Source organism: Gossypium hirsutum, chromosome A08 (genome assembly GCF_007990345.1).
Source record: "Gossypium hirsutum isolate 1008001.06 chromosome A08, Gossypium_hirsutum_v2.1, whole genome shotgun sequence".
Lineage (NCBI taxonomy): Eukaryota > Viridiplantae > Streptophyta > Magnoliopsida > Malvales > Malvaceae > Gossypium > Gossypium hirsutum.
In genome coordinates this window covers 1,428,396-1,455,407 of record NC_053431.1, presented here as the reverse complement: position 1 = coordinate 1,455,407, position 27,012 = coordinate 1,428,396, and the positions used below count along the sequence as shown (strand labels likewise).

The 27,012-nt window shown below is 32.6% G+C and overlaps 3 protein-coding genes, 1 non-coding gene and 1 pseudogene across 5 annotated transcripts in view; 3 read left to right on the top strand and 2 right to left on the bottom strand.

The window, feature by feature from the left end:
* The window catches only part of LOC121204840 (callose synthase 9), a 38,859-nt gene extending 34,282 nt beyond the window's left edge, over positions 1-4,577 (top strand). Inside the window, exons 43-52 of the mRNA XM_041075529.1 lie at positions 5-52; positions 886-1,044; positions 1,748-1,861; positions 1,960-2,048; positions 2,136-2,291; positions 2,376-2,478; positions 3,029-3,148; positions 3,690-3,740; positions 3,833-4,015; positions 4,138-4,577. Coding sequence (XP_040931463.1) covers positions 5-52; positions 886-1,044; positions 1,748-1,861; positions 1,960-2,048; positions 2,136-2,291; positions 2,376-2,478; positions 3,029-3,148; positions 3,690-3,740; positions 3,833-4,015; positions 4,138-4,374 — 1,260 coding nt within the window. The 3' untranslated portion in view covers positions 4,375-4,577. The remainder of the gene's footprint in view (positions 1-4; positions 53-885; positions 1,045-1,747; positions 1,862-1,959; positions 2,049-2,135; positions 2,292-2,375; positions 2,479-3,028; positions 3,149-3,689; positions 3,741-3,832; positions 4,016-4,137) is intronic.
* A 3,267-nt stretch (positions 4,578-7,844) lies between these two features.
* LOC121204841 (casein kinase 1-like protein HD16) lies at positions 7,845-14,119 on the top strand (annotated as a pseudogene). The gene is made up of 16 exons (XR_005900019.1): positions 7,845-8,496; positions 8,716-8,844; positions 8,943-9,016; positions 9,108-9,177; positions 9,254-9,309; positions 10,115-10,186; positions 10,346-10,440; positions 10,532-10,598; positions 10,688-10,817; positions 10,921-11,139; positions 11,272-11,439; positions 11,512-11,679; positions 11,749-11,839; positions 12,298-12,455; positions 12,536-12,724; positions 13,873-14,119. The product of XR_005900019.1 is annotated as a casein kinase 1-like protein HD16 (transcript).
* An 897-nt stretch (positions 14,120-15,016) lies between these two features.
* Positions 15,017-21,962, top strand: LOC107938374 (casein kinase 1-like protein HD16). Its single transcript, XM_041075530.1, has 16 exons — positions 15,017-15,744; positions 16,365-16,493; positions 16,593-16,666; positions 16,755-16,824; positions 16,896-16,951; positions 17,605-17,676; positions 17,829-17,923; positions 18,015-18,081; positions 18,173-18,302; positions 18,407-18,625; positions 18,974-19,113; positions 19,563-19,737; positions 19,816-19,906; positions 20,376-20,533; positions 20,855-21,043; positions 21,604-21,962. The coding sequence occupies exons 1-16, from the start codon at positions 15,661-15,663 to the stop codon at positions 21,661-21,663; spliced, it is 1,809 nt and encodes a 602-aa protein (XP_040931464.1). The 5' UTR covers positions 15,017-15,660; the 3' UTR covers positions 21,664-21,962.
* Positions 21,963-22,357: 395 nt separating this feature from the next.
* Positions 22,358-23,322, bottom strand: LOC107938366 (uncharacterized). Its single transcript, XR_005900020.1, has 2 exons — positions 22,975-23,322; positions 22,358-22,872 (listed from the first exon to the last, which is right to left on the bottom strand). It is a non-coding gene; the product is annotated as an uncharacterized protein (transcript).
* Positions 23,323-24,986: 1,664 nt separating this feature from the next.
* Positions 24,987-25,560, bottom strand: LOC107938369 (uncharacterized). The gene has a single exon (XM_016871493.2). The coding sequence runs from the start codon at positions 25,381-25,383 to the stop codon at positions 25,006-25,008; it is 378 nt and encodes a 125-aa protein (XP_016726982.1). The 5' UTR covers positions 25,384-25,560; the 3' UTR covers positions 24,987-25,005.
* Positions 25,561-27,012: the final 1,452 nt, after the last annotated feature.

The window sequence follows — 27,012 nt, the reverse complement described above, 5'->3', positions numbered from 1 at the left end:
ACAGTTAACCGTGCTGACTATATATATTTTCCTTTATGGAAGGGCTTATTTGGTAAGTAAGAGTTTTAAATGTATTTTCTGATCAATTTCATATTGTATAATTGGAATTATAGCATATGTTTGTGATGTTAGAGTTTATGATATTTTAAGTCTATTGCATTTCAGTCTCCGTGTTTTCTATCTTATATTTTATTTATTTATTTTTCTGTTTGGCATCAAACTTCTTGAACCAACATGAAAATTTTCCATGATTGATAAATTTAATACTTTTTATTTAGGAAATAGGAGAAGGCTGAAAGTAAATGGCAATTTGCTTGGAGTGGTATAAAATGCTAGCTTTATACTCATTTGACCAATAAATAATTCAAGGGTCTCATGTGTGATCAAGGTTGCATTCGGAGATAACATTTTAAGATGACAAATAGAAATATTGTGGTGAGGGGGGCAACTCTATGTGTTGGGATAATTCACTTGATTTCTACAACGCACATTTTATAAAAAAATTTGTTCGCATATACAGAACATCAGTTAAAAAAAATGAAGTGTTGTGAGCTAACAAACTTAAAGCCCAATCACACCCATAGGCATTGCTGTTCAACTAAAATCTCTAAGTTTTAACTATAATTTACTCAAACTAGGTGATTCCTTGAATGTAGAACCTAAATGTCTCTCCTTTTCTACTAACATTATCCCATGTCCTTTTTTCAGTCTGAAAGTTGTTTTTTTCTATTTAAGTTCACTGTAGCATTAGGCTTTACTGTATTTGTTATTTTTGGGTTGTCCTTCATTATTGTGTGGTTATTCACACGTACATGAGTATTTGCATTTGTGCATGTACACATGTATGGTTGCTTAGCTGGATATTGACCCAAATTTTTGTTCCAGGCACTTTCTGGAGTTGGTGAAACAATGCAAGAGCGAGCTCGGATAATGGATAACGCTGCTCTTGAAGCTGCTCTAAATACTCAGTTTCTGTTTCAAATTGGTATCTTTTCAGCTGTGCCAATGGTTTTGGGCTTCATCTTGGAGCAAGGTTTCCTAAGGGTAATTGGTTATCCTGCATGTATCTCGATATTTTTCCACTTTGAATGCCCATTTGAAGTGCCATACTGACCTGAATGTTTTTGGAAGGTGTCCTCTTATTGTCAGATTTTTTTTTTCTTGACTGTTGCCTTTATATGATCTGTTTAATTGATATCTATTTCTTACATTCACTAATAATGAATCAATTCTAATGTTAGTTTTTTCCTCAATGTGTTCGCACACCATTGGTAGGTCCAGGATTCTAATACAACATTAAATTTGATTGTCTTGGTTTCATGTGAATTTGTGCACAAAATTCAACATGAGTGATTGGTGGGCTTGTCATTCAGTTGTTGTGTTCTGGCTTTTATTTATTTATGTACTTATGTTGAAAGCCGTGATGGTGGTTTATTATACTGATCAATGCCTGTTTTGTTTATTTCACGCTTTTCTTATAACTAAAACAAAACTCATGTTCTCACCATGTAAACTGTTGCGTTAACAAAATATTACTTTTTTAGTTTCTACAATGAGTGGCATTTATCTGAAATATTTAATGCTTTAGATCCAAATTAGCCTCCAAAAGCCTGACAAAATATTTTCTAGTATCATGATCATCATTTGTTTCAATCTCTATTGACATATGTGTAATACTTCCTCATTGTTAAATTTTACATTATCCAGTTAGTTTGTTCCCCAATTCTTACTTTTCTTTCTTCTGCAGGCTATTGTCAGTTTTATCACAATGCAGTTACAGCTTTGTACTGTTTTCTTCACATTCTCCCTGGGTACAAGAACTCATTATTTTGGTCGGACAATCCTGCATGGTGGTGCAAGGGTATGCTTTGTCTCGTTGTACCTGATTTCCCTGTTTCTTTATTTAAAAGAAATTGGGATCTAGGTGAGTGATATGTATTAACACTTTTTTCTTAACAGTATCAAGCTACTGGTAGAGGTTTTGTGGTCCGCCATATTAAATTTTCTGAGAACTACAGACTATATTCTCGCAGTCATTTTGTTAAAGGGTATTTCTCTCTCTTTACATGTATGTCTATATATGTTTATTTTTACTGAACCAACCATATTAAGTTAAGCTCTTGTGGTGCATTCAGGCTAGAAGTTGTGCTTCTGTTGGTGGTATACCTTGCATATGGGTATAATGATAGTGCATTGTCCTACATTCTTCTATCAATTAGCAGTTGGTTTATGGCTCTTTCATGGCTTTTCGCACCCTATTTGTTCAATCCTTCTGGATTTGAGTGGCAAAAGTAAGCAATCTTTTATTTATTTATTTATTTTTAAATGTGGGATCCAACCTAATTATGCATCTCTTTTGCCATTTTCATTTTCAGGATTGTGGAGGACTTCAGAGATTGGACAAATTGGCTATTTTACAGAGGCGGAATTGGTGTTAAAGGAGAGGAAAGCTGGGAAGCTTGGTGGGATGAAGAAATGGTATTCTTTTTTGTTCTTAATATACCTATAGCTACAATAACTCTTTAGTTGATTTGTTTGTTCTATAAGTTACCGTTGTTATTTCTACTGCATAGACAAATACGTGTTTTCTTTTTGATACAAGTGAACAATTACATTACAATGGGGGAAGGGGGAAAGGGTTTACACACTTAGGGATTGAACCTTGGACCTCATGCCAATCAACTTGAGACCCACACAAGTTTGCCACTAAACCAATGGCGAGATTGGCAAATACGAGTTAGTTATTCATAAATGTGAACCTTTGTAGTTTCCTCAAGAATGATTAAATATTCAATTGATACATAACAAAATGCAGTATACTAATGGAATTGGTTGAAGTACTTGGCAGGTCCATCTGTTATAGGGATTAGATCAAATTAGCCCTTTTATTATTAAATGGATTTAGTCCTTGTACTGTTAAAAAGAATCAAATAAGGCTAAATTTGACATAAATGTTGAAAAAAATCAACTAGCATAGACTAGCAGAAGTCAACTTTTGAGTAACAGCTTATTTTGGTTGCATCTACAGGCACACATTCGCACCATGAGAGGAAGAATATTTGAGACTATTTTAAGTCTCAGATTTTTCCTGTTCCAGTATGGCATTGTCTACAAGCTAAATGTGCAGGGAACAAATACGTCGTTGACGGTAACAACTATACTTATTATTCGATACTCTCTTCACTGTATGTTTAGCTGAAAGTTTGTTTTGATTATTAATAATGTTTATTTGCCACTTAGTGATTTTCTTGACCGATCCCTCTTCGTTGCCATTTCTCTGAAATAGATCAATCTCAGAGAAGTTTAACCTATTTGTGTCTTCTAAATTGGAAAGCACAAATGGTGCCCTTAAAGTTGGTATATTCAGAATGTGATTGATTAGAGAAATAGTTGAGATGAAAAAAAGGGTTAATATTTGATGCATTGACTTTGTATAATTCTATGCGATAATAACAAATCAAATGATGCCTCATCATTAGAAATAAAGCTTAGTTGTAGAAATTTTTTGATGATGTGTCATCACCTGATTCACCGATAGCACTTTCCCTCTTGGCAATGAAGTAATGATTGATCTTATTTATAATTTCCGATGGTACTTATGAATTAAATGCTTTGTTTAATGTAATTGTTCTAAATGCTTGTTCTTTGGGATTGGTTGTATAAAATTTGAATTGCCTGTATCTCTGTAGGTTTATGGCTTTTCCTGGGTCGTACTTGCCGTTCTTATAATCCTCTTCAAGGTTCGTAACAGATGATTTTTTTTTTACAAAATAAATTTTTTATAATCATTATTGATACCATGTAACTGATGAATGTCATTTGATTTAAACAGGTATTCACCTTCAGCCAGAAGATGTCAGTTAATTTCCAGCTGCTACTGCGTTTCATCCAAGGAGTTTCCTTCATGATCGCCATAGCTGGTGTAGCTGTTGCAGTTGCGTTAACAGACTTGTCCATCCCTGACATATTTGCTTCCATCTTAGCATTTGTGCCCACCGGATGGGGAATCCTCTCCGTAAGTTCCTCTTCGCCTTTTGCCTAGCGTGTTCCTCTAAACACCCAATCACACACAGAGGTTCCGATTATGTTTGGTCATTATTTGGCATGCTTTCCGATATATGTATATATGTATTGCAGATTGCTGCAGCTTGGAAACCATTGGTGAAAAAGACGGGGTTGTGGAAATCAGTGCGATCAATGGCACGATTATACGATGCTGGAATGGGAATGATTATATTCGTTCCAGTAGCATTTTTCTCATGGTTCCCGTTCGTCTCGACATTCCAGACAAGGTTGATGTTCAACCAAGCTTTCAGCAGAGGTTTGGAAATTTCACTTATCCTCGCTGGTAACAATCCCAACACTGGCCTCTGATCTTTTTGATTACTATATATTTCCACCATATTTGTTTTTAATCACCTCCCTGTTCAGATTAACTTTAGAAATTCAACACTCAAAATATTTGAAGTGTTCAATTTTTAGTTAGTTTTTTTTTTTCAATTTAACTACTTAGGATGTAAAAAGAAAACATGTTTGGCATTATTTTTTTGTTTAGTATAAAATATGGTTTCATAAAATTTTTTATTTGGTAAAATATAAAATAATGATATGTTTTCATATTTTAACTGCATGATTGACCCTTTTTTTAGTTTAATTTTGCAAATGGATCTTATTGTTATTTATTATTACTAGAATTTAACCCCCCGTAAAAAGGTGAAAATTTGATAATTTTAAAATGTGTATTTTACAGGACTTTTTTTTTTCAAAATGGGAATAGTTTTTTAACATATTTATCGTTTTTAAATGGAGATTTATTTTTTTAGTGATATATCATCAATTTTGTAATAAATTTTCTTTAGTAAATTTATCTGTTTATTTTGTCACTTATGATCCTTAATAAATCAAATATTATATATAAACTCTGTTCAACTGATAAACCGGTAAGATCAAATCGAGTAAAATGAAAATTTTTTGTTCAATTTGATTTTTGGCTAATTCGTTATTTTGGTTTTGATTTTGGGGATTTAAACCAAAATAATTGAATAAATTGAATTTGTTTTTTTAAAATTAAAAGTAGTTTTATACCCAATCAAAAAAATCTATATAAAATCTGTAAAATCAAATTCCAGCTCAATTTAATAATTAATTTAGTTTATGTTACATAAATAACGTAATTAAAAAAAAACCTAGAAGTAAAAAGCCTAAATTGGCTAATCCTTAACGTAATTAACTCCTAATTCCCAAGAGCCAAAACATTGCACCGTTAGGTGCTGACAGTTTCCCCCCGACACAAATACCACACTTTACACAGCTGCGCCTACCATTTTCTGGCGTCCACCATGCCACCGTCTGGCACCATTATCGTCTTTCTCTTCTGCCTGACGGCCCCGTTGGCCAACGCTTGACGCACCAATCAATATCATCATTGTTGGATATCAATTATTGCATGTGAAATAATTGTTTGAGTATTTACTTTATTTGGTTTTTTCCTTATCTTTGTATTGATTTGAAATAAATTCAATACAATACTACAGAGACTATTCATCGGTTGGGTTACTTATCCAAATCCGAAGATCTATCTAAAATTAGAAAAAGTTTGTACAAAAATATTAGGCTAAGATAATAGGCTTGAGAAAAAAATAGACCCACTTAAAATATGGGTCAAGCTCAGTCTTAAACATTCAAGGCCAGGTTATAATATTTTATATTATGTTATTTTTATATATTATGCAATTTAGAACACATTAAAAAAATAAATCTATATTAAATATATAATATTACTCTAATGTAAACATTAAAATAATGTTAAGATGACTATATAAAAATTTTCAATAAATAAATGTATAGACTTATTAAATATTAAAATAATATAATATAAATATCTTAAAAAAATTAAAATTAATATGGGTAGGCTTAAGATATGCTTGTATTAATCTCTTTGCAAATATTGATAGATTTTGACAAAATTTTAGCCTCATATCTCGGGTCAGATCAGGCTTGGGTAAACATAAAATATGTTAATATCATGATTAGATCCGATTCGAATTCAACCTGATCCGACTCATTAGTACCTTTACTACAGAAGTGTCAAGAGTTATTTTTCTCTTTTTTTTTTTCCTCGAAGCTACATAATTAGTATCATGGAAAATCTGTCTATTAGTTTGATAACTGAAAAATAGATAAGGGATATATGATTCAAATGAAAGTCTTGGACTACTTGCGTGGTTATGACAAAATCGAAAAAAAAAAAAACAGTGAAGATCAATAAACCAAATCGAGCAAGTCTTATTTGATTCGATTATTTCGGTTATTATTCTCAACTTGATTCCGTTTGTATAAACCTTTTAATTTATTCAGTTGTTGCTATATAAAAATTGAACCGATTGAATGCTTCTTTATTTCTATTGAAGCAAGTCAAATAATGTAAAAATAAAATGTGAATATAAATTCAATTATTTTTTTTCTCTTAATTAAGTAATTTTATTAATCAAATTAGTATTTAAGGTAAATATATTAAATGTTTAATTAGCCAATAGAAGCGAGACACCTGTCTCATTTGAAATGGTTAAAACTAAATTTTAAAAATCTAAATGCCGTAAAAATTCAAAAAGTAGATTTAAAATTTAAAATTTGAAAATATGTGTTATTAAAAAAATGTAGCTAATATTTTTAAAAATTTTAAAAAATAAATATAATTCTTAAAATTACATAAAAATTCATTTGTTATATTTTTTTTTAAAAATTTCATTTTAAATTTTGATAATTCAAAAAAATATTTTTAATTAAAATATTATAGACTGATTTGATTTTTGGTAAAAAAATGCGACCAACATCAGATTCCACCCGCCGACCAACGCTCGTCAAACCAATCAAATTTTTGTTTTTTAGATTTAAAATATTTTTATTTTTTAACTTTTTTTTTATTTTTATAATCTTTTAATTATATATTTAAAAATTTAAGTAAAATTTTTAGATTATATATTTTAGAATTTTTGTATTAGAAAATTCAACATTAATACCAAATAATATATTAATTAAAAAACAAATGAGGGAAATAAAAAAAAAGTTGTTTAGTTTAATTTTAATATTCAGTTCAATTTTAAGGTTTTTTTTAATCTCAAATTGATATATGAATTTGACTTTAATATTAAATTTGGTAGTTAAGTTTTTTTTCAATTTGATCCTTAAATTATTTATTTGTCTCAATTAAGTTCTTCAGTTTAGTTTTAATATTTAATTTAGTCCTCGAATTATTTATTTTGGGAATTATGTATATATATATTTTACTTAGAGCACACGCAGAAAATATTTATTGGGTCACATTGTATTATTTGATTTGATTAATAAATTAAATATTAAAGTTAAACTTGAGTATTAAATTAACACAACAAAAATATTTTATATTAAATTGATTATTAAGGTAAAGTTAAGTACTAAATAATATATTAATCTAATAAAAAAATCGAATTGCATAGTCAACATCAACATTTTTAGAATCAGATTGCTGGTTGAGTCGGATATGCTATCAATTTGTCAGTCTAATTAGTCTGTTCGATCCGATTAAATAAATCATTAAAAAATTATAAAAAATAAAAATATTAAAAATCTTATTCAACTATTTTTTTTCTAATTCAATTAGTTCGTATTGATTTTTGATCAACCGGTTCAATATTTCTCTCAAAATTAATACTATATTCTTAATTCAATCAATCTAATCCACTGGTTTGATCCAGTCACCCGCGGTAGCTATCCATTTCATAAATGCTTACGTGGCGTCATATCCGTGGGACCCACTTCAACTCGAGACACGATTTCCATCATCTCACACAAACTATTTTCGTCAAAAACTTGCGCCTATTTTCATCCCCCATTTTCTATATCCTTTATAATTATTATTATTATTTATTTTCCTTTGCCAAAACCCTAACCCTAACCGTCAAATTCGCTTAAAAATTCCCCCTCTTTGTTCCAATCCTTTCTCTAATTACACTAAAAGCCCCTTCAATTTTTGATAAATTTAATTTATTGTAAAAATTTTCCCCATTCCTTTTTTTTTTTAAATTTGAGAAATTTCCATGGCCGCCGTTGTAGAAGAAACCATACAATGATTGAATTATTGGGGTTTCGTTTCAGTTGTATGGGGTTTATGAAATGCCTGAGCTGCGAAAAGGATTTTGTAGAGGCCGTGCCAAGTTAGCGCAGCCTCAGCAGCCACAAGAAACCCGGAAACAAACGAGGAATCAAGGTCGGAAACGTGCGGCGGCGGCGGTTATTGAGGTAGGTAGGCCAAGGACGAGATTGGCCGCCAAGAGACTAAAGGAGGAGGAGGAACACCCTCAGGTCGTTGTGATTTCTGAGAGAGAGAGCGATATTTTGAAGGAGTTGGTAAAAGACAATAAAGAAAAAGCTGTGATGGGGGACGATAGCGGTGGGTTGAGTGCTAATAAGGCTGCCGGACAGGAAGAGGAGGGAAGTACTGCACCTTTCCCTGAGAGGGTATGCTTTTGTTTTATTGTTGAAAGCATTTATATTTTTAATGATAGTCCTCTTTTCCCTTTTAGTCTAATTAATTATTTTTCCTTGTGTAATTGTTTGTCTATTTAATTAATTTTCCTCTTTTCTTTCTTTGTTTCTGGTAACTTGTTTTCTGGGTTCTTCATTAATTTTCAGTTTAGTTTGGTTGAATTGATTTTTGTTTTGTTATAACTTTGCTAGGTTCAAGTTGGGGGATCTCCTATGTACAAGATAGAAAGAAAGCTTGGTAAAGGTGGATTTGGTCAGGTGTTTGTTGGAAGACGTGTTAGTGGTGGAAATGAACGTGCAACTGGTTCTGCAGCCACGGAGGTAAACCATCTTCAACTATCTTAAGCCATAGAAAGTTCCATATAGTCTTATTTCTTGACATTAACATTAGTTCTGTTATTGTTTTTGCACTCTTTTAGGTAGCTCTGAAATTTGAGCATAGAAACAGCAAAGGTTGTAGTTATGGTCCTCCTTACGAATGGCAAGTTTACAAGTAGGTGGCTCTATTTCCTTTATGGTTTTTTTGGAACATTTCTAAATTTATGACTACTGTGATAACATTGTGTTGGGTTTTTGGTAAACAGTGCTCTAGGTGGTAGTCACGGAGTTCCAAAAGTGCACTACAAAGGAAAGCAAGGAGACTATTATGTGATGGTATGGTCTGCAGCTTGTCTTTCTGTTTGTGCATCTATCTTAAATCATGGCTTAACTTCTGCTATTGTATTTTCAGGTTATGGACATATTAGGGCCCAGTTTATGGGATGTTTGGAATTCTTCAGGGCAAACGTAAGTGGCATGTCTTTGTGACCTTGTTCAAAGTCCCGTCTCTCCACCCCACCCCCCTTTTCTTGAAGTACTGGTGTCTGACATCCACGTCCAATGCTTAAATGGACATGGGTATTGGGATATGATCCTGCACAGACAGTCAAAATACCTAGAACTCAGAAAAAATGAACATGCCTGTTTCGGACACACACCCAAATCCAGCACTGCCACCTGTATTTGACAGACTTTTAGTTTCACCCATCAGACACAGCTCAAAGAAATAATAGTACTCCCTTAGGGTTTTTTTTTGGATTGTTTTAAGAAAAACTATGAAAAACCCAACGCCCAGTCCTAAAGGACAACATGAACTTATACACAACTGAAAAAACACTAAACCATATAATCTATATATGCTCAATTAGATGTTAGCTTAGCTGGCTGACTGCTGGCCCTCTTTTCATTACTGGTCGTTCTATATAAAGTAGTAACCCAAAGGCCCAATTGAAGTAGGGGCATGCACTCCTCTTATTGTTGATCTATTGGTAGGGTGGAATTGAGCATCTAAGCTTCTGGTTTTCTTGAGTGTTTTTGTGGGGTTGGGTGGGATTGATGGTCTGCTTGTTTCCCAGGGGAAATTCAGGGGTTGTCTTCTTGACCCTGCTTGGCAAAAGAAGTGCATGAATTCTTTTTTTCCCAAATTTATAACTCTCTTATGGAATATCCGTGCGTTGTAATCCTTTGTATAAACATTGGGGTAGATGGACTCTAACATGGAACAAGCCCACTAGTCATGGATATTAATTTTTGTTCTTAATTTCACATGCAGGATGTCTGCAGAAATGGTAGCTTGTATAGCTGTTGAGTCCCTATCTATACTAGAGAAGATGCACTCCAAAGGGTTTGTGATTTTAATTATGTTTAGTATGAATGCTAGTTTTCATGAAAGCTCTATAAATATATAATATTGGTATCTTTTTAAAATGTTAAATCTATATTTCACCTCTTTGTCTTTGTTTCTACTAACTTTTGATTTCAACGTTGATCTTTTGTGGTACAGTTATGTGCATGGGGATGTTAAACCTGAGAACTTTTTACTTGGTCAACCATCCACGCCACAAGAGAAGAAGTTGTTTCTTGTTGACCTTGGATTAGGCAAGTAAATTCTATTTTAGCCCCACAGTTCCTTTTTATGCTTTGATTTGAGGTTCTTTTCTTATGTTTGATCGTAACCATGATGTTGCAGCAACAAAATGGAAAGATAGCAGCAGTGGACTGCATGTCGATTATGATCAACGACCTGATATGTTTAGGTGTGTATAATGTCTGTCTAATTGGAGACTTGTTTATGTTGAACTCTTTTGCTGATATTGTTGTGTTCTGTAATTTTCATCTTCACCAGAGGAACTGTTCGATATGCAAGTGTCCATGCGCATTTGGGAAGAACTGCTAGCAGAAGAGATGATCTTGAGTCTCTTGCTTATACGCTCATATTTTTACATAGAGGCCGGCTACCATGGCAGGGTTATCAGGTATGACTGATTTGATTATCACAGTGAGCTGTATATCAGAGAGTTGTTTTAGCATTCATTGTTTATATTGTTTTCTCATTCTTTCTTGTAATTTCAAATCAAGGGTGACAACAAATCATTCTTAGTCTGCAAAAAGAAAATGGCTACATCACCTGAAATGCTTTGCTGCTTCTGTCCTCCACCACTAAAACAGTTTCTTGAGATTGTGGTGAATATGAAATTTGATGAGGAACCCAACTACTCCAAACTAATATCGTTATTTGAGGGGTTGATAGGACCAAATCCAGCTGTAAGGCCGATAAACACAGATGGTGCTCAAAAGGTATTGACATGTACTAGTGTTTGTTGTCATGAATATACATGTGATGCTTTTTATTTTTAAAGTATACATAGAATTTAATAATTTTAAGTTATAAAGACAGTAGAAAAATAACAATCCTGAAATGTTTGGTAGATTATTTATCAAGTGGGCCAAAAGCGAGGTAGGTTGACCATTGATGAAGAGGATGATCAACCCAAGAAGAAGGTTCGTCTTGGTGTTCCTGCTACACAGTGGATTTCAATCTACAATGCAAGACTTCCAATGAAGCAGAGGTATTTTGGAACATGTAGACCTTAAGGAGTAAAAATGTTAATATATACTAGCTGTCCTTGTTTGATGTTTCAATTTAACTGTTTGTTATCGTGCAATTAGGTATCATACAATGTGCAGATGCAAGGTTGGCCACACGTGGAAAGAATGGCAGATGGTCTGCTAATAAGCTGTGTGGCATCTTATACCAATCTTTGGGCATTAATTATGGATGCTGGAACTGGTTTCACAAGCCAAGTTTATGAGCTTTCACCTTCCTTCTTACACAAGGTGTCCTATTGCATATTGTTATGGTTAATACTTTTGTTTGTTTCCTATTAGAATGATATCATTATACAGGAGTGGATCATGGATCAGTGGGAGAAGAACTATTACATTAGTTCTATTGCTGGTTCTAGCGGTGGCAGCTCCCTTGTTGTAATGTCCAAAGGTCTGTTCATATTCTGGTTTGTCTAAATATTCTGATAAAATTTTGGTTTTGATGGAATAAATAGATAGATAAAGGCTGAAATTGAAACTTGGAATATTGTGGTTTTAGTTGCTACGACATTTTTTTTCAATATGTTTTAATTGATGCATGTGCCAACTTAGCTCTATATCCAAATGTTGCTTGAACCAGACTGGATCGACCTGGGTCCGGGTCTGGAGAGTGGCTGTGAACTGGTTAGACCGGGAACCGGTACGGACCGGTTGAACCGGGTTTTTTATTTTAATAATTTCTTAATCAGATTGTTCGGACCAGCGAACTGATCCGGTTTTAAAAACATTGCTAAATCCTTTTACAGAAACCTGAATGGTACTTCAATCAAGCATGTAGACAAAGATGTTGATTTTTTTACCAAAATTTGTACTTATATAAAGATTTCTGAATCATGATAACGTTTGTAGGCACCCAATACACTCAACAATCTTATAAAGTAAGCGACTCTTTCCCATTTAAGTGGATAAACAAAAAGTGGAGAGAGGGCTTTTACGTAACCTCAATGGCAACTACTGGAAGCCGATGGGGTGTTGTTATGTCTCGCAATGCTGGTTTCAGTGATCAGGTTTGATCTCAGTTGCACTACAAGTATTCAGATTATCTGCACCTGCTTTCTTATTAACTATTTTCAACCGGTTTTTGTAGGTTGTTGAACTTGATTTTCTCTATCCAAGCGAAGGAATCCACAGACGTTGGGATAATGGTTATAGAATCACATCAACAGCTGCAACTTTAGATCAAGCTGCACTAATCTTGAGCATCCCTAAGCGCAAGCCCGGTGATGAAACTCAAGAAACTTTACGAACATCTCAATTCCCCAGCACACATGTTAAGGTAATTGTTCTATTGCTTGTTTTTAATATATACTTTACCAGTTTTAAGAAGTTAATATTTTTTAGGGAAATGAGAAGTTATATTTTTGAATGACAAAAGTTTTGACATTCCATTTCTTCCAATTAATAACCCTTTTATAAAGAAAATTGTATTTAATTTGCATTACTTTTTATTAAATTCAATAAAAACATTGTATTAAATGCAATCTTACCCTATATCCTTAATTGGTGTTTAACTTAACCTAAGAACTATCTTTGATAGCTTATGATCTGCAATCATTGCTCTCGCCCTACCGAAACCGCCTTTGACCCCCTAGGGCTCAACGCACTACGACCATATAGTAAAGCCATCTCACTTTCCATCATGCTAGGTGCAGTAGTAGTAGCGCAGGCCTTAGGAGAAACAGTCTCCACATTATAAGCTAAGCAAAGGCTAAGGTTAGAGTCAAAAAAGACTAGGAAAGCGAATCTCACCGATAAACCTTTTTTTATTTTAGGATGGTCTATTTCCTTTCCACACCTGTGTCGTACAACCACCTAAAGCGCTTCACTCTTAGCTAGACGAATGCCTCTCACCTGAGAATCCCTTCTGCTACTAGCGGAAATCCTTGCTTTGAACTGACTTAATAGGTATATCAACACATTGTCTATGTTTGTCAACCGAGTCTGTGGTGTAGTGGTAAAGGGTTTTCATTAAAATGAAATCCATCTCTTAACATCCCTTCTCTAATTTTTTTGGTACAAATTATAAATAGGGGAGGCGATAACAATGACTGGGTTTGAACCCTAATTTGTGAGATGACCCCAATAAGGGGCTTAACCATTGCTTCCTTATGTTATCGGTGTCTAACCATGTTTAAATCTATATGATGATATATAAATCTATTACTATATTTAAGTGTTTTATTGAGTTGGTGCCACCTTCAACTGGGTCACCAACTCAGTAATGAATTTACCAAAAGTCCCTCACTTTTAATAAGCAGTAGATATTATTTTGAAGGTAATTTTGTCTTTTCATATAAAATCTTGAAAAATATTTGCACATAATGGGTTTGAACTTAAAATGTTGTGAGTGTGACAAAATCTAGTATATAGTTCATTTATATATATATATGCCATTTTTCATGTGAGCTTTGTTGTTCTGTGCAGGAAAAATGGGCAAAAAATCTCTATCTTGCTTGTCTATGCTATGGGAGGACTGTATCATGAAATGGGGTATCAATGGTGACAATTTTCCTAGGAAAAAAAGGGGGAGGTTCCCTACTTGTTATCTCCATCTGTTTCCTTTTGATGTGTTCCCATGTTAAATGTTTATAGTGGACATTAGGATGTCTTAACAATATCTCCCAAGTCCTTGTACTATTAAAATGTTGCAATTTAGTCCTAATTTTGTTTATTTCTGTATTTTAAAGTACAACTGTTAACAATGTTTGCAAGTGTCTGTTAAATATGTGCTATGTGGCATAAACATGGCCCTAACATGTAATATAAAATGTTATTTAGATATATATATATATAAATTGAAATTTGGGAGAGAATAATAGATTTTCTTAAAAGTGCGTAATTTTGCATATGAAAATATTTTAATTAGCATTTTTTTTAATTCTTGGAATTTGAACTCAACTAATTTTAAATGAACTCATCTTCAAATTGGAATGATTTAAATAATTTGAATGGATAATTTGAAATTATTCAAGTTTGAAGTGAATAAAACTTGAATAATTTGAAAGTTGAGCTTCGAATTTGATTTATGCAAATTAAAAATAATTTAAATTAAAAATAATTTTAATAAGGATTTGGTATTTATGTTGATTTTAATGTTTAATTTAGTATTTTAGTTTTGATTTAATATTAAATTTGATATTTGAGTTTTTTCAATTTGATATTTAATTTTTTTTTGTTTCAATTAAACACTCGAGTCTAACTTTATTGTTTAATTTGGTATTTAAATTTTTTATCTCAATTGCTCCTTTTATTACTAGGGCACGTGTGTTTAAAATTCATTGGTACCATATAATATCATTCGATGAGAACAAAAATTGAATATTGAAACTAATCACAAGTTCCAAATTGAACATTAAAATCGAAATTAGGTACCAACCAAACAATATGTTAATCCTTCTTAAGTTTTCCACTTGTAAAATTAGAAAGGCATCGTCTTTTCTTTACAACGCGGGAAAAGGTCAAAAAAATAAAAATAAACATGCTGACGTGGAGTAAACATGACGTGGAGTAAAATGGGGCCCACCTCAACTCTAATTTCATTCGCATATCAATTTTGGTTCTGTAAGTTGGCTATCGGCCTAAGGAAGCCTCTCTTTTACTTCATTTTCCCATTTCCCTTTATTGTTGCTATTTTCTGATCCCCCCTCCCCTCCCAAAATTCCAATTTTCCTCCCCAAACCCTAACCCTAACCCTTCATTTACTTCAAAAATCCTTCCTGTTTTTTGATTCCGCTCTCTAATTAAACCTTAAGTCCCTTCAAAAATTGATTAGTCGTTTCAATTTCTTGTTGTGAATTCCCCAAACCTTTTTTTTAATTATTGAATTTCTACATGGCTGGTGTTGTTGAAGAAGTTATACAATGATTGGGTTATTGGGGTTTGGCTTCAATTTTATGGGGTTTACGAAATGCCTGTGCTTCGAAAAGGAGTAGTAGACGTCGCGCCACGTTAGCTCAACCGCAACAAGGGGGAAAACAGACGAGGCGGAGCAACCGAGGTCGGAAAGGTGCGGCTGAGGGAGAGGTAGGTAGGCCGAGGACTAGGTTGGCTGCGAAAAGACTTAAGGAGGAGAATAAAGTTCAGGTGGGGGTGGTAGCCCCGACCGGTGGAGCGGATCGTGAGTTTAATCAACAGGTGATTTCGATTTCTGAGAGAGGGAGCGATATCGAGAGGAAGGAGTTGGTGGAAGTTGATAAAGGGAAGGAAGGTGGGATGGGGGACGACAGCGGTGGGTTGAGTGCTAACAGGGCTGTTGGACAGGAAGAGGAGGGGAACACTGCACCTTTTCCAGAGAGGGTATGGTTATATGCTTCTGGTTTTGGCTTGTCCATTATTTATGTGTTGTATTTGTTTGGTACTTGCTTGTTGATAGTTGTTCTTGTTATGGTTCCGAGCCACTGTATTTTCGATTTAGCAGTTTTTTGCCTTTAACTCTTATTGATAGTTGTCTATGCGTGTGTGTCTGTGTGTTAAGTGTTGAGAGCCAATTACTTCGAGCCTTGTTGTCTGCCCGACACTGTATTTGTTAGAAAGGAAGGAAAATGAGGGAAAGGAAAGGGCACTGAAATTGATTTTATTATTATTCATTTTGGTACAATAGATGGAAAATGGGATGATGGAAAAGAATTGAGTAAACATGTAAATGATGTGATCGGTTTTTTTTAGTTTAGTGAATGCTATCCTCCCACCTGTGGAAGGGTTGAATTTTTAGGGAATGAGAGAGATTTTAAAGGTCCACCTATTTTCCCTGCCTTCTAATTTCTCTACCATCGAAGGAGTGAAAAGTTAGAAGGAGAAAGTGAGAAAACCTTCTCCTAATACACTCTTTCCAGTAATCTTTGTGTCCTATCATTATAATATCATTTTTTTAGTCAGTTAGGATAGTTGGATTTATTTCCCTTTTTAACTTTTGCAAGGTTCATGTTGGGGGATCTCCTGTGTACAAAGTAGAGAGAAAGCTAGGTAAAGGTGGATTTGGTCAGGTGTTTGTTGGACGACGTGTTAGTGGTGGAAATGAATGTGGAACCGGTTCTGCTCCCATGGAGGTAAACCATCGTTTACTGTCTCAAGCCTATAGGAAGTTTCATATCATCATAATTATCTATATTAATATTAGTTCTGTTACTATTCTTGCCATCTTTTAGGTTGCTCTGAAATTTGAGCATAGAAACAGCAAAGGATGTAATTATGGTCCTCCATATGAATGGCAAGTTTACAAGTAGGTGGATCTATCTCGTTACTAGTTTTTCTTTGGAACATTTCTAAGTCATGACTATACCTGACACTGTTGATATTGTTGTGAACAGTGCTCTTGGTGGCAGTCATGGAGTTCCCAAAGTACACTACAAAGGGAAGCAAGGAGACTATTATGTGATGGTATGATCTGCTGCTTGTTTTCTATTTGTGTATCATAAATCCCAGCTTGACTTATACTTGTGTATTTTCAGGTTATGGACATTTTAGGGCCCAGCTTATGGGATGTTTGGAATTCTTCAGGGCAAGCGTGAGTGACATGTCTTATTACCTTGTTAACACTCCATCCCTGCCCTGCTTCCTTTTTCTTATGGTTTGCTTATTCAGAAACGAGAGACAACATAAGAGGAAGCACTTTATTAAGTGAAATTTGCTTCATTCTTATTTGATAGATTTACAATTGTTTTTAGTTTTGTTCAGTGGACAGGTCGAAGAAACAAAAATACTCCCTTACTGTTTACCATTTCTTCTTTCCACTAGAAATATCTTGAGAGTATATGTTCATGCTTGGGCTATCTAAGTTATTTAGTGGTTGCCAGTTGGGGACTATGTTTACTCTCTTCACCTGTTTTTTGGGAGGAGTGGGGTGGTGGCTATTTTAAGAATAACAAACTAATCCAACCCTCTAACAAACCCAAAACCCAATGCTAAAAGGCCATGAACACTCATACACAACTTTAGCTAATCCTTAGAATCAATACATGTTTGGGCTTTTCTTCTTAACCCTTCACCGCAAAAGAATTTTTATGCAAGTTTTTTTTTTTTCTTTCCAATTTTATCATGTTTTATGGAACATAAGGCATCTCCTAATCCTTTGTGTAGACGTTGAGACTGATGGATGATAAGATGGAATAAGCCTACTAGTCTTTGATTTAAAACTTTTGTTCTCAATTTCACATGCAGGATGTCTGCAGAAATGGTAGCATGTATAGCAGTTGAGTCCCTATCAATATTAGAGAAGATGCACTCCAAAGGGTTGGTGATCTTAATTATTTTTAGTATGAATATTAGTTGGCTTGCAAGCTCTTTAAATTTATAATATTAGTATCTTTCTTAATTTTCAACTCTTTTCTCTTTTTTGATTTCTACCAACTTTTTCTTTGAATGTTGATCCTGTGTGATACCAGTTATGTGCATGGGGATGTTAAGCCTGAGAATTTTCTACTTGGTCAACCATCTACACCACAAGAGAAGAAATTATTTCTTGTAGACCTTGGATTAGGCAAGTAAATTTCACTTTATCCCTACAGTATCTCTTTAATTCTTCCATTTTGATTCTTTTCTTATGTTTTGCCTGCACCATGACATCTCAGCAACAAAGTGGAAAGATAGCAGCAGTGGGCTGCATGTTGATTATGATCAACGTCCCGATATGTTCAGGTGTGTATAATTTTTGTCTTGTTGGAGATAGGTGCGTATGATCAACTATTTTGCTAACACTATCGTGTTCTGTAATTTTGGTATTCACCAGAGGAACTGTTCGATATGCTAGTGCTCATGCACATTTGGGAAGAACTGCCAGCAGAAGAGATGATCTTGAGTCTCTAGCATACACACTCATATTCCTGCATCGAGGTCGATTACCGTGGCAGGGCTATCAGGTATGGCTGATATAATTATCATAGTGAGTTGCATATTAGTCATTTTAGCCCTCATCATCTATAACTGTATTGTTTTCTTATTCTGTTTTGCTTTCTAAATCAAGGGTGACAACAAATCGTTCTTAGTCTGCAAAAAGAAAATGGCTACATCCCCTGAAATGCTTTGCTGCTTCTGTCCTCCTGCACTAAAACAATTTCTTGAGATTGTGGTGAATATGAAATTTGATGAGGAGCCTAACTACTCCACACTAATATCTTTATTTGAGGGCTTGTTAGGACCAAATCCAGCTATAAGGCCAATAAACACAGATGGTGCTCAAAAGGTATTCAGATGTACTAGTGGTCTAGTATTTGTTGTCACGGATGTCGCATGTGATAATTTTATATTATTTTGAAATAATAATTATATAGAATACCGGTCTTTTAACTCCTTTTGTCAATGCATAAAATTTGGTTGCAGGAAAAATATATATAAAAAATAAAAATAGTAATATTATATTTTGGTGGCCAATTTAAATGTATTTAATGTAAATATGCATTCATACTAGGGGGTTCAAAGATCTTGGGGGTAGGGGGCCAAGTATTCCCCATGCTCTCACTGTCATCTGCCAGTTAGGACTTTCTTTAGAAAATCTGTAAACTCAGTAATGATAATTGTGAAATTTTGGTAGATTATTTATCAAGTAGGCCAAAAGCGGGGTAGGTTGAACATTGATGAAGATGATGATCAACCCAAGAAGAAGGTTCGTCTTGGTGTTCCTGCTACACAGTGGATTTCAGTCTACAATGCCAGACTTCCAATGAAGCAGAGGTATTTTGGAGTAGTCTTCATTTTCACTGCACCTTTTCTTCTCTTCATTTTCTTTTTTATTTTAAAAGACAGTAGAAATGATTTGCGAAATTAATAATTTCACTTTCAAAAGGAAATTTAGATTGTAATTATTAGCTCATTTCTCGTTTTCATAACATTTGAAGCAAAAGGAAAGCAGCAAATGCAACATACAGTAGAATCTTAAGTATATATATTTGAATTAGTTTGGTCTCCTTTTGAGTTGTGGTTGAAGAACCTTTTGCCATGTGGTGAAAATACTTCTTAGTGGTCCTCTATCAAACACCTCTTTAGTCCTCCTCTTGCCCATTTTATTTTTTGCTTTAGCTGGAGTATGATCAGCCTGTAGACAATGAGGGAAAAAATGTTCATATGTACTAGCCTTCTGTGTTTGATGTTTCAACTTCACTGTTTGGTTTTCATGCAATTAGGTATCATTACAATGTGGCAGATGCAAGGTTGGCTCAACATGTGGAGAAAGGAATAGCAGATGGTCTGCTAATAAGCTGTGTGGCATCTTGTACCAATCTTTGGGCATTGATCATGGATGCAGGGACTGGTTTTACAAGCCAAGTTTATGAGCTATCACCTTCCTTCTTACACAAGGTGACCTATTGCATATTGTTATGATTGCTTAAGTAAAATATTTATATTAAGGAATGGCTTATTCTTCTGAATATACAGGAGTGGATCATGGATCAGTGGGAGAAAAACTATTACATTAGTTCTATTGCTGGTTCAAACAATGGAAGTTCCCTTGTTGTTATGTCCAAAGGTCAGTTTGTATTCTGGTTTGTGTAAAAGTCTGATGAAATTTTGGTTTTAATGGAATAAATGAACGCTAAAATCAAAAGCACTTTAGATGGGTTTGGGAGGGGAATATGGTATATCGAGTATCTAGTTGATGGTGTGACATCTTTCCTTTGACATAGATGTTCCTTCCAACTCTCAATTGTAGCTTTGTTTCTTTTGTTCATTTTTCTCCTTTGATTTAAATCTTGTAATCTTAGGAGTTACTAGAAACCAAGGGGATTGATTGGATGAGAACTGAATTACTCTATATGGAAGCAACTCTTGGTAGAATAGAAAGATGCATCTTTATGAAGAAACCTAAAGGACGAACATGTTAGTTTTTATCAAAGTTTGTCCTTCGGACAAACAATATCTAAGCAGAACTGCTGCTTTTTTTCCTTTTTCATTTACTTTCATAGCTCAAGATTTCTGAATCATGATAATTTGTGTAGGTACCCAATACACTCAACAATCTTATAAGGTAAGTGACTCTTTCCCCTTCAAGTGGATAAACAAAAAGTGGAGAGAGGGTTTTTATGTCACCTCGATGACAACTGCTGTAAGCCGATGGGGTGTTGTTATGTCTCGCAATGCAGGCTTCAGTGATCAGGTTTCATCTCAGTTGCACTAACATTATTTGGGTTTTCCATAGCAATTTGATAATTGATCAATGGTTTTCTTTCTTTGTTTGACATATTAACTTGGAGGTTAATAATATTGTCCATTTAATTGGGGACTGATGTAAAAAAAAAAACAATTGTTAGGGTTATCCATAACTTCTAGAAAGTTATTCAGACGGAACTTAATATCATTAATTTTATTAGATATATTAAAAAGCTATAAATGTATTTAACTCATCATGAGTTCACAAAATTAATGCCCTGAACTTGTTTAGTTTGAATTCATTCCATCCTTTGGACCTGTTTTATAGGTTGTGGAACTTGATTTTCTCTATCCTAGTGAAGGAATCCACAGACGTTGGGATAATGGTTATAGAATCACATCGACAGCTGCAACTTTGGATCAAGCTGCTCTAATCTTGAGCATCCCTAAGCGCAAACCCGGTGATGAAACTCAAGAAACTTTACGCACATCTCAGTTTCCCAGCGTACATGTTAAGGTAACAATTCTATTGCTTCTTTATAATGTGTACTTTATATGCGTCTAAAACTTGCTATTTTGAGAAGTTAATATCATAAATGAAAATGATTTAGGGAAAGTAAAATGTAAATTAATGCTTTATGTTTTTCTTAAATTTAGTAGAAGTAATGCATTAAATTAAAAAAAATGGAAAAGAAGCTAAAATGGTAATCATTAATCCTTAACCAGTGCCTACTAGGGATGAGCAAGAAAACCGAAAAGCCAAAAACAGATTCCAATTGATCGGAATTGATGGAATTCAGTTCTGTTCGGTTTCTTAAACCACAATGGTACGAGGTAACCACAAATTTTGTCCAAAACCCCAATCAGAACCGAATCGTTATCACTCCTAGTGCCTGTAGGCATTTAGAACCGAATTGTGATCACTGCTCATCGACCTAATCCTATTATCCTTACTGGAATTACTTCTTGATACTCTGTATTAACATGTTAATTCCTTGTATGATTAAATCTATATGGTGATTTGAAAATGTATGTATGTATGTATTATATTTTCATGTGAATTTTGTTATCGTGTAGGAAAAATGGGCAAAAAATCTCTATCTTTCTTGTCTATGCTATGGAAGGACTGTATCATGAAATCCATGTCATTGGTGACAAATTTTCTGAAGGATAAAAAGGTGGATTTTGTTTTTTTCCCCTAATTTTATCTGTTATTTGCTTTCTCTCGATGTTCCATGTTAAATGTTTAGAGGAGGGGAGTACACTAGGGATGTCTAAATATATCTCAAGCCCTTGTACTATAAAAAAGTTGCAATCTAGTTTTTGTATTTTAAAAATGTGTAAGTGTTAACACCCTTTGCTCCTATTAAATATTACTTATGTGTAATATTTTCTTGATATAAAGTAATGATGTGGAGTTAAAATGTTCTTTTCAATGTTGTGGAATTATTTTGAAAATATATATTTCCTATATTTCCAATTACAAAAAAGCATTAGTGATCTTGCTCTACCTCTTTCCATATTATTGTAAAACTTATGAATTTAATTTTTTTATTTTTTTAAAATTTTAATGTTGACTGTAATAATTAAATCCATTTAGTTCAATTAATTATTAATATTATATTATGTGTATAGTTTTAAATTTGATCCATACTCTAATCTGATCATTATTAATCCTTAGAGTCTTAGAATTATTAAATTTCAATCTTGATGTAAGATGATAAAAGTTGATCATTAATTGAATTTTTAGTTAATAAAATATGAAAATAATAATTTAACATGTGATAATATATTTGACAAATTAGATTTAATAATAACAAAACTCAATGAATTTAAGAGTTAACCCATTGTGATTAAAATTTTAAAAAGTACAGAAGTTTTGAATTTAATTCATATATTAAATCCACAATTTTCGTAAGCACAAATAGCAGGATTTAACCTTGTATATATAGGTAGACCCAAGTATGAGAGCTTCTAGTGTTCTTGAATCTTCAATGGTAAGAAGCCAATGGAAACACAATAGACACAAAGAACAATGAGAAAACAACCCATCAAGATAATCTTATAGCAGGCCTTTTTTTTTTCAAAACTCTCAGACTTTGTAATTTCTAATGAATGGGATTTGAAGATTAAACTTGCAACTTGTTGTTTCCACCAATGAATCGAAACACGAAAACCCATTCATCTACGAACGCTATTAAACAAACAAACACCACAATTAGCAGCAATTTTAAGTCTTACAAATACAATGCCAAAATCCATGGAAATCAAATTTCAATTGAGTGAAGGAAAAGGAGGCAAACGCAGCACAGCTTCCTCTGTTTCATTGGGGTCTGATCTCAGTATCTGTAAAACAATTAAACCCAAAATATTTTCAACCAAAAACAGAAAAGCCATTTTAAAAAAAAAACAAAGAAAAGAAAATTGATTATAAGAAAAAAGGATTACTGGGTCTTGAAGAAGAGGCTTGGTATCGTCTTTTGCAGGTCTAAACGGTGGCTTTAATGGCTTTTCGCTCTTTAACTGTGTTTGGCTTTGGATTTTGTTGCTGCTTTTCATTTGAATCTCGGTGCCTTTCATTTGAATCTGTGTTTCTTTTTTCTTTAGTCTTTTGATTCAATAATCATGTCCTTTTATTGTACCCGTTTTCGGCTACGTAAAACGGTGCCGCTTTGAATGCTTTTGAATAGAGAGAAAGCAACTTTTAGTGCTTGAACTTGGTATATTTTCCAACTTGGTCCTTAAAACTTTTTTTGTTCAAATTGGCCTCGGAATTTGACAATTTTTTTCAATTTGATCATTGAACTTGGATTCCATTAAAGTGTGATGACATGGTATTTTAAGATTATAACATGTAAAATTTTAAAAATATATATGTAAAATCTAAAGAATATAAAGAACACTTCAAAATGTAAAAAATAATAAAACATTTTCGGATGACATGGTGCAACTTTAGATGTCACGTAGTCATACTTTAATGGAATCCACATTTAAGGACTAAATTGAAAAATTCTTCTAAATTTCAAGACTAATATGAACCAAAATATTTTTAAAGACCATGGTAAGAAAAATTACCAAGTTCAAGGGCTAAATGGTATTTTATCCCTCTTGAATTCGATAATATTGGGTCTCCAATCAAAATATCTTATAAGATTATTTTACTTTTACGTCCCATCATTTGTGGATCTTGTTCGACACTTTTACATATAAGAAAAATAAAAAAAGGAAAAATAAAAATTATGAACTTTAATTCAATGTGCAATATCATACACGAATTTTGTTTTGATTCAATTTCACCATTATCTATGTGACTATCTTTTATTAAATCATATGAAAATTACTATTGTTTCCAATGCAAAAGGGCATGGACTCGACTGCGTTGAAGTGCATTACCTTCTTATTTATGGGTTGAAGAGGGACAATGGGCAATTTTAAACATTGTATCAAAAAGAACAGATATGATCGAACCTATAATAAGATTGTTCAAAAAGATTTAAACAAATATATCTAAAATATTTCCACAAATAAAAAAAACATTTATTATTGTTGTAGCACTGTAGAAATAATTTTAATTATTTTCATTTACATATAATTTAACAAAAAATAGTGTCATAATCTAATTTTTGGGTAATTTCATTTCGGACAATTAAAATAAAATCTTTGTAATTCCATCACCTAATTTTAAGGTGTTTTCATTTTAATCATCTAAGTGTCAAATTTCTAATGGCAGTTGATTTACATGCCACAACTTCTAAATCAGCTTTATTTTTGTCACCCAAAAAATATTATTTTTTAAGTATTACTTTGGGTTAAAAAAAATAAAGGTTAAAGTGAAACTAAAATAAAGCATTAATTTTTTTTTCAAATTAAATTCTTATTTATCCCCTTATCGAAAGGTCTGTTTTTCTGTTCAGTATTAAAATTTAAATGTCAATTGAATTGTTACTACAATATTAAAATTAATTAATTTTATCATCTTATAAAATTTAAAATTTTATTTTTGTCAGAGATTGTGTGACCCGAATCTCATCACTTGTTGAAGAAATAAATAATGACAAAATAAGAAGATCTACAAGGAAGGATCGCAGGGTTTTAACCCTTAAATCTTCTATGTTGTGCTAAAAGTAAAAAAAAATCATTACAATTAATTAAATTAATTAATTTTATCTTCTTTGTCGAACAAAACTTAAAATTTTTCATTACTTCTTTACCAGAATGAAGAACAAGCAATTATTAGGATTTTTTTCTTTATTTTTAGCATAGTATTTCGGTAATAAACTTTAGTTCCTATCGATTTTTCACTTTAATCTTTAATTTTTTATACCAATTAATACTTTAAAATTTTTTTTATAATTTTGTTAGTCATATCAGTTTTTATCAATAAAAATAGACAAAAAATTTAAGAGAAAAAAATCAATTTGCTACTAATTTATATATATATATATATATATATATGAATAAAAAGGCCAACTGATCACATCATTTAATACCAAATGGAAACCAACGCTCATGAAAATAAGATTGATAAGAGATCATATAAATAACCACTACCAACACAAGCGCCACCCCCCACGGCGATCCACCGGCTCTGTGAAGCGAATCTTGATCGGGAAACGGTACAACGAAATCAAGACTCTCCGCCGATAAACAGTGAACCAAAAGCAGCAACACCACAGGGACTAACAAGAGGAAAAGCTTGAGCTGAATGGTGAGATCTTCGAGCTTGGATTCGTAATTGATGTACCATGATAAACCCAGTACGAAGAAGAGGATTATGATGAAGAAACATAAGTGGAGAGGTGGAGGAGATAAGTGATCTATGAATGAATATGATGAATAGTTGTAGTTTCTAGCCATGGATGTATATGTTTTATGGGGTTTGATTGTTGGTGGAAAAGTTTGGGGTTGAAATGAAGGGTGTTATATAGGAAAATGAGAGGGAATCACTGTTGAATTTTCTCTAGAATCAACTGGTTTTGTTTGGATGGAAAGAAAGTGGTGGTGGGGGGAGGTGTTCTTTTATGTAGGAGTGTGAGTTAGTGGATGGAATTTTTTTTCTTTTCACTTCCTTTTTCCTTTTTAAAATATTGGGTAGCGAAACCAACGGTTAAATCGATTAAATTGATTTAAATTTTTTTTATTTTTATTAAACCGATGATTAAATTAATTAAATGATTAGTTTGATCGTTGATTTAATTATTAAAATATTTTTTAATTGTTAGGGTAGGGGTAAAACTAGCAAATATTTTAAGGAGAGTTGAAATTAAATTGTATAATTTTACGATAGTAAAGACGCAATTTCACCATTTTAATATCTATATCTTTATAATTTTTAAAAGATTAAATCAATTTTTTATCATTTTTAAAAGGGTCAAAGTACAATTTTACCTTTACTAATTTAAATTTTTATAAATTTTTAATGGACTTAAATAGACATTTTTCCATTTTTGGGGGGTCGGGCCCCTGCTAACCCCCCTATATTAGGGAGTTTGTGAATTAGTAGATATAATTTATTTCTTTTCACTTTCTTCTCTCTCTTTTATTATTAAAACATTCTCTACTTGAATCCAAATCCATGAATTAGGATTTTATTAATATATCAGTCCTGGCATAAGAGTTGAATTACTCAGAATCAATAAAAAATTAAAAATTGAAAAGAGAGAGAGAGAGTGAACGATAATTTATCTAAAAACTTCAAAAACCACAAAACTAAGATTTTCACATCCAATTTTACAATATTTACTTTTCTTTAAAAATTTAATTTTAAATTATGTCACATGATATCTGAGGTCTTATTTAACGGTTAAATCAATGATTTTAGTTATGGAAAAACCTTATTGATATAACATTAATAGTTTAAGGATATAATTAGAATGTTTTGAAGTTTGAGGATCAATTTAGAATAAGAATCATAGTTTAGGGTGTTTGATGGAACTAACTTATAAAATTAACATAACATCATTTTTTTTAATAATCTCATTATAAGTTCTAATCATATCTGTTCTTTTTTACACAATGCCTAGAACTACCCATAGCCTCTCCACAACCCATAAATAGAAGAATAATGCGCTTTAGCGCACTCAAGCCCGCATCTTCTCGTATTGGTAATAATACTCATGCTAATCAAATTAAGACTCAATCGGTATTAACATAACACCATTACTTACAAATGGAAGGTATAATCACGGTATGAAAAAACACAATCATTTAAATTGATAAACATTAAACAGATGTATTAAAATAAGATTAAAGATGACAGTGACATCTATTAATATTTTATATTAGGCATAATATTCGAATTTTTTTGAATTTTGAAATTTCATTACTGTTTTAAATAATAGCTGTTAAATTTATTAAATTAAATTATATATTTTTAAAAATTTTATATAATAAACATATTATTACATATGTAAAATTATGTTAACCTGTTATTTTCATATATCACTAAAAATATTGTATTATTTTTTTGATGGATTTAAAGATTAT

Bases quoted from the DNA above. Each gene is read 5' to 3' on its own strand.
- LOC107938374 (XM_041075530.1), top strand. From the start codon at position 15,661: ATGGGGGACGACAGCGGTGGGTTGAGTGCTAACAGGGCTGTTGGACAG. The intron at 18,303-18,406 runs GTATGGCTGATA...TTCTAAATCAAG, and splicing joins TACCGTGGCAGGGCTATCAG to GGTGACAACAAATCGTTCTT. The intron at 19,114-19,562 runs GTATTTTGGAGT...TCATGCAATTAG, and splicing joins AGACTTCCAATGAAGCAGAG to GTATCATTACAATGTGGCAG.
- LOC107938369 (XM_016871493.2), bottom strand. From the start codon at position 25,383: ATGGCTAGAAACTACAACTATTCATCATATTCATTCATAGATCACTTA.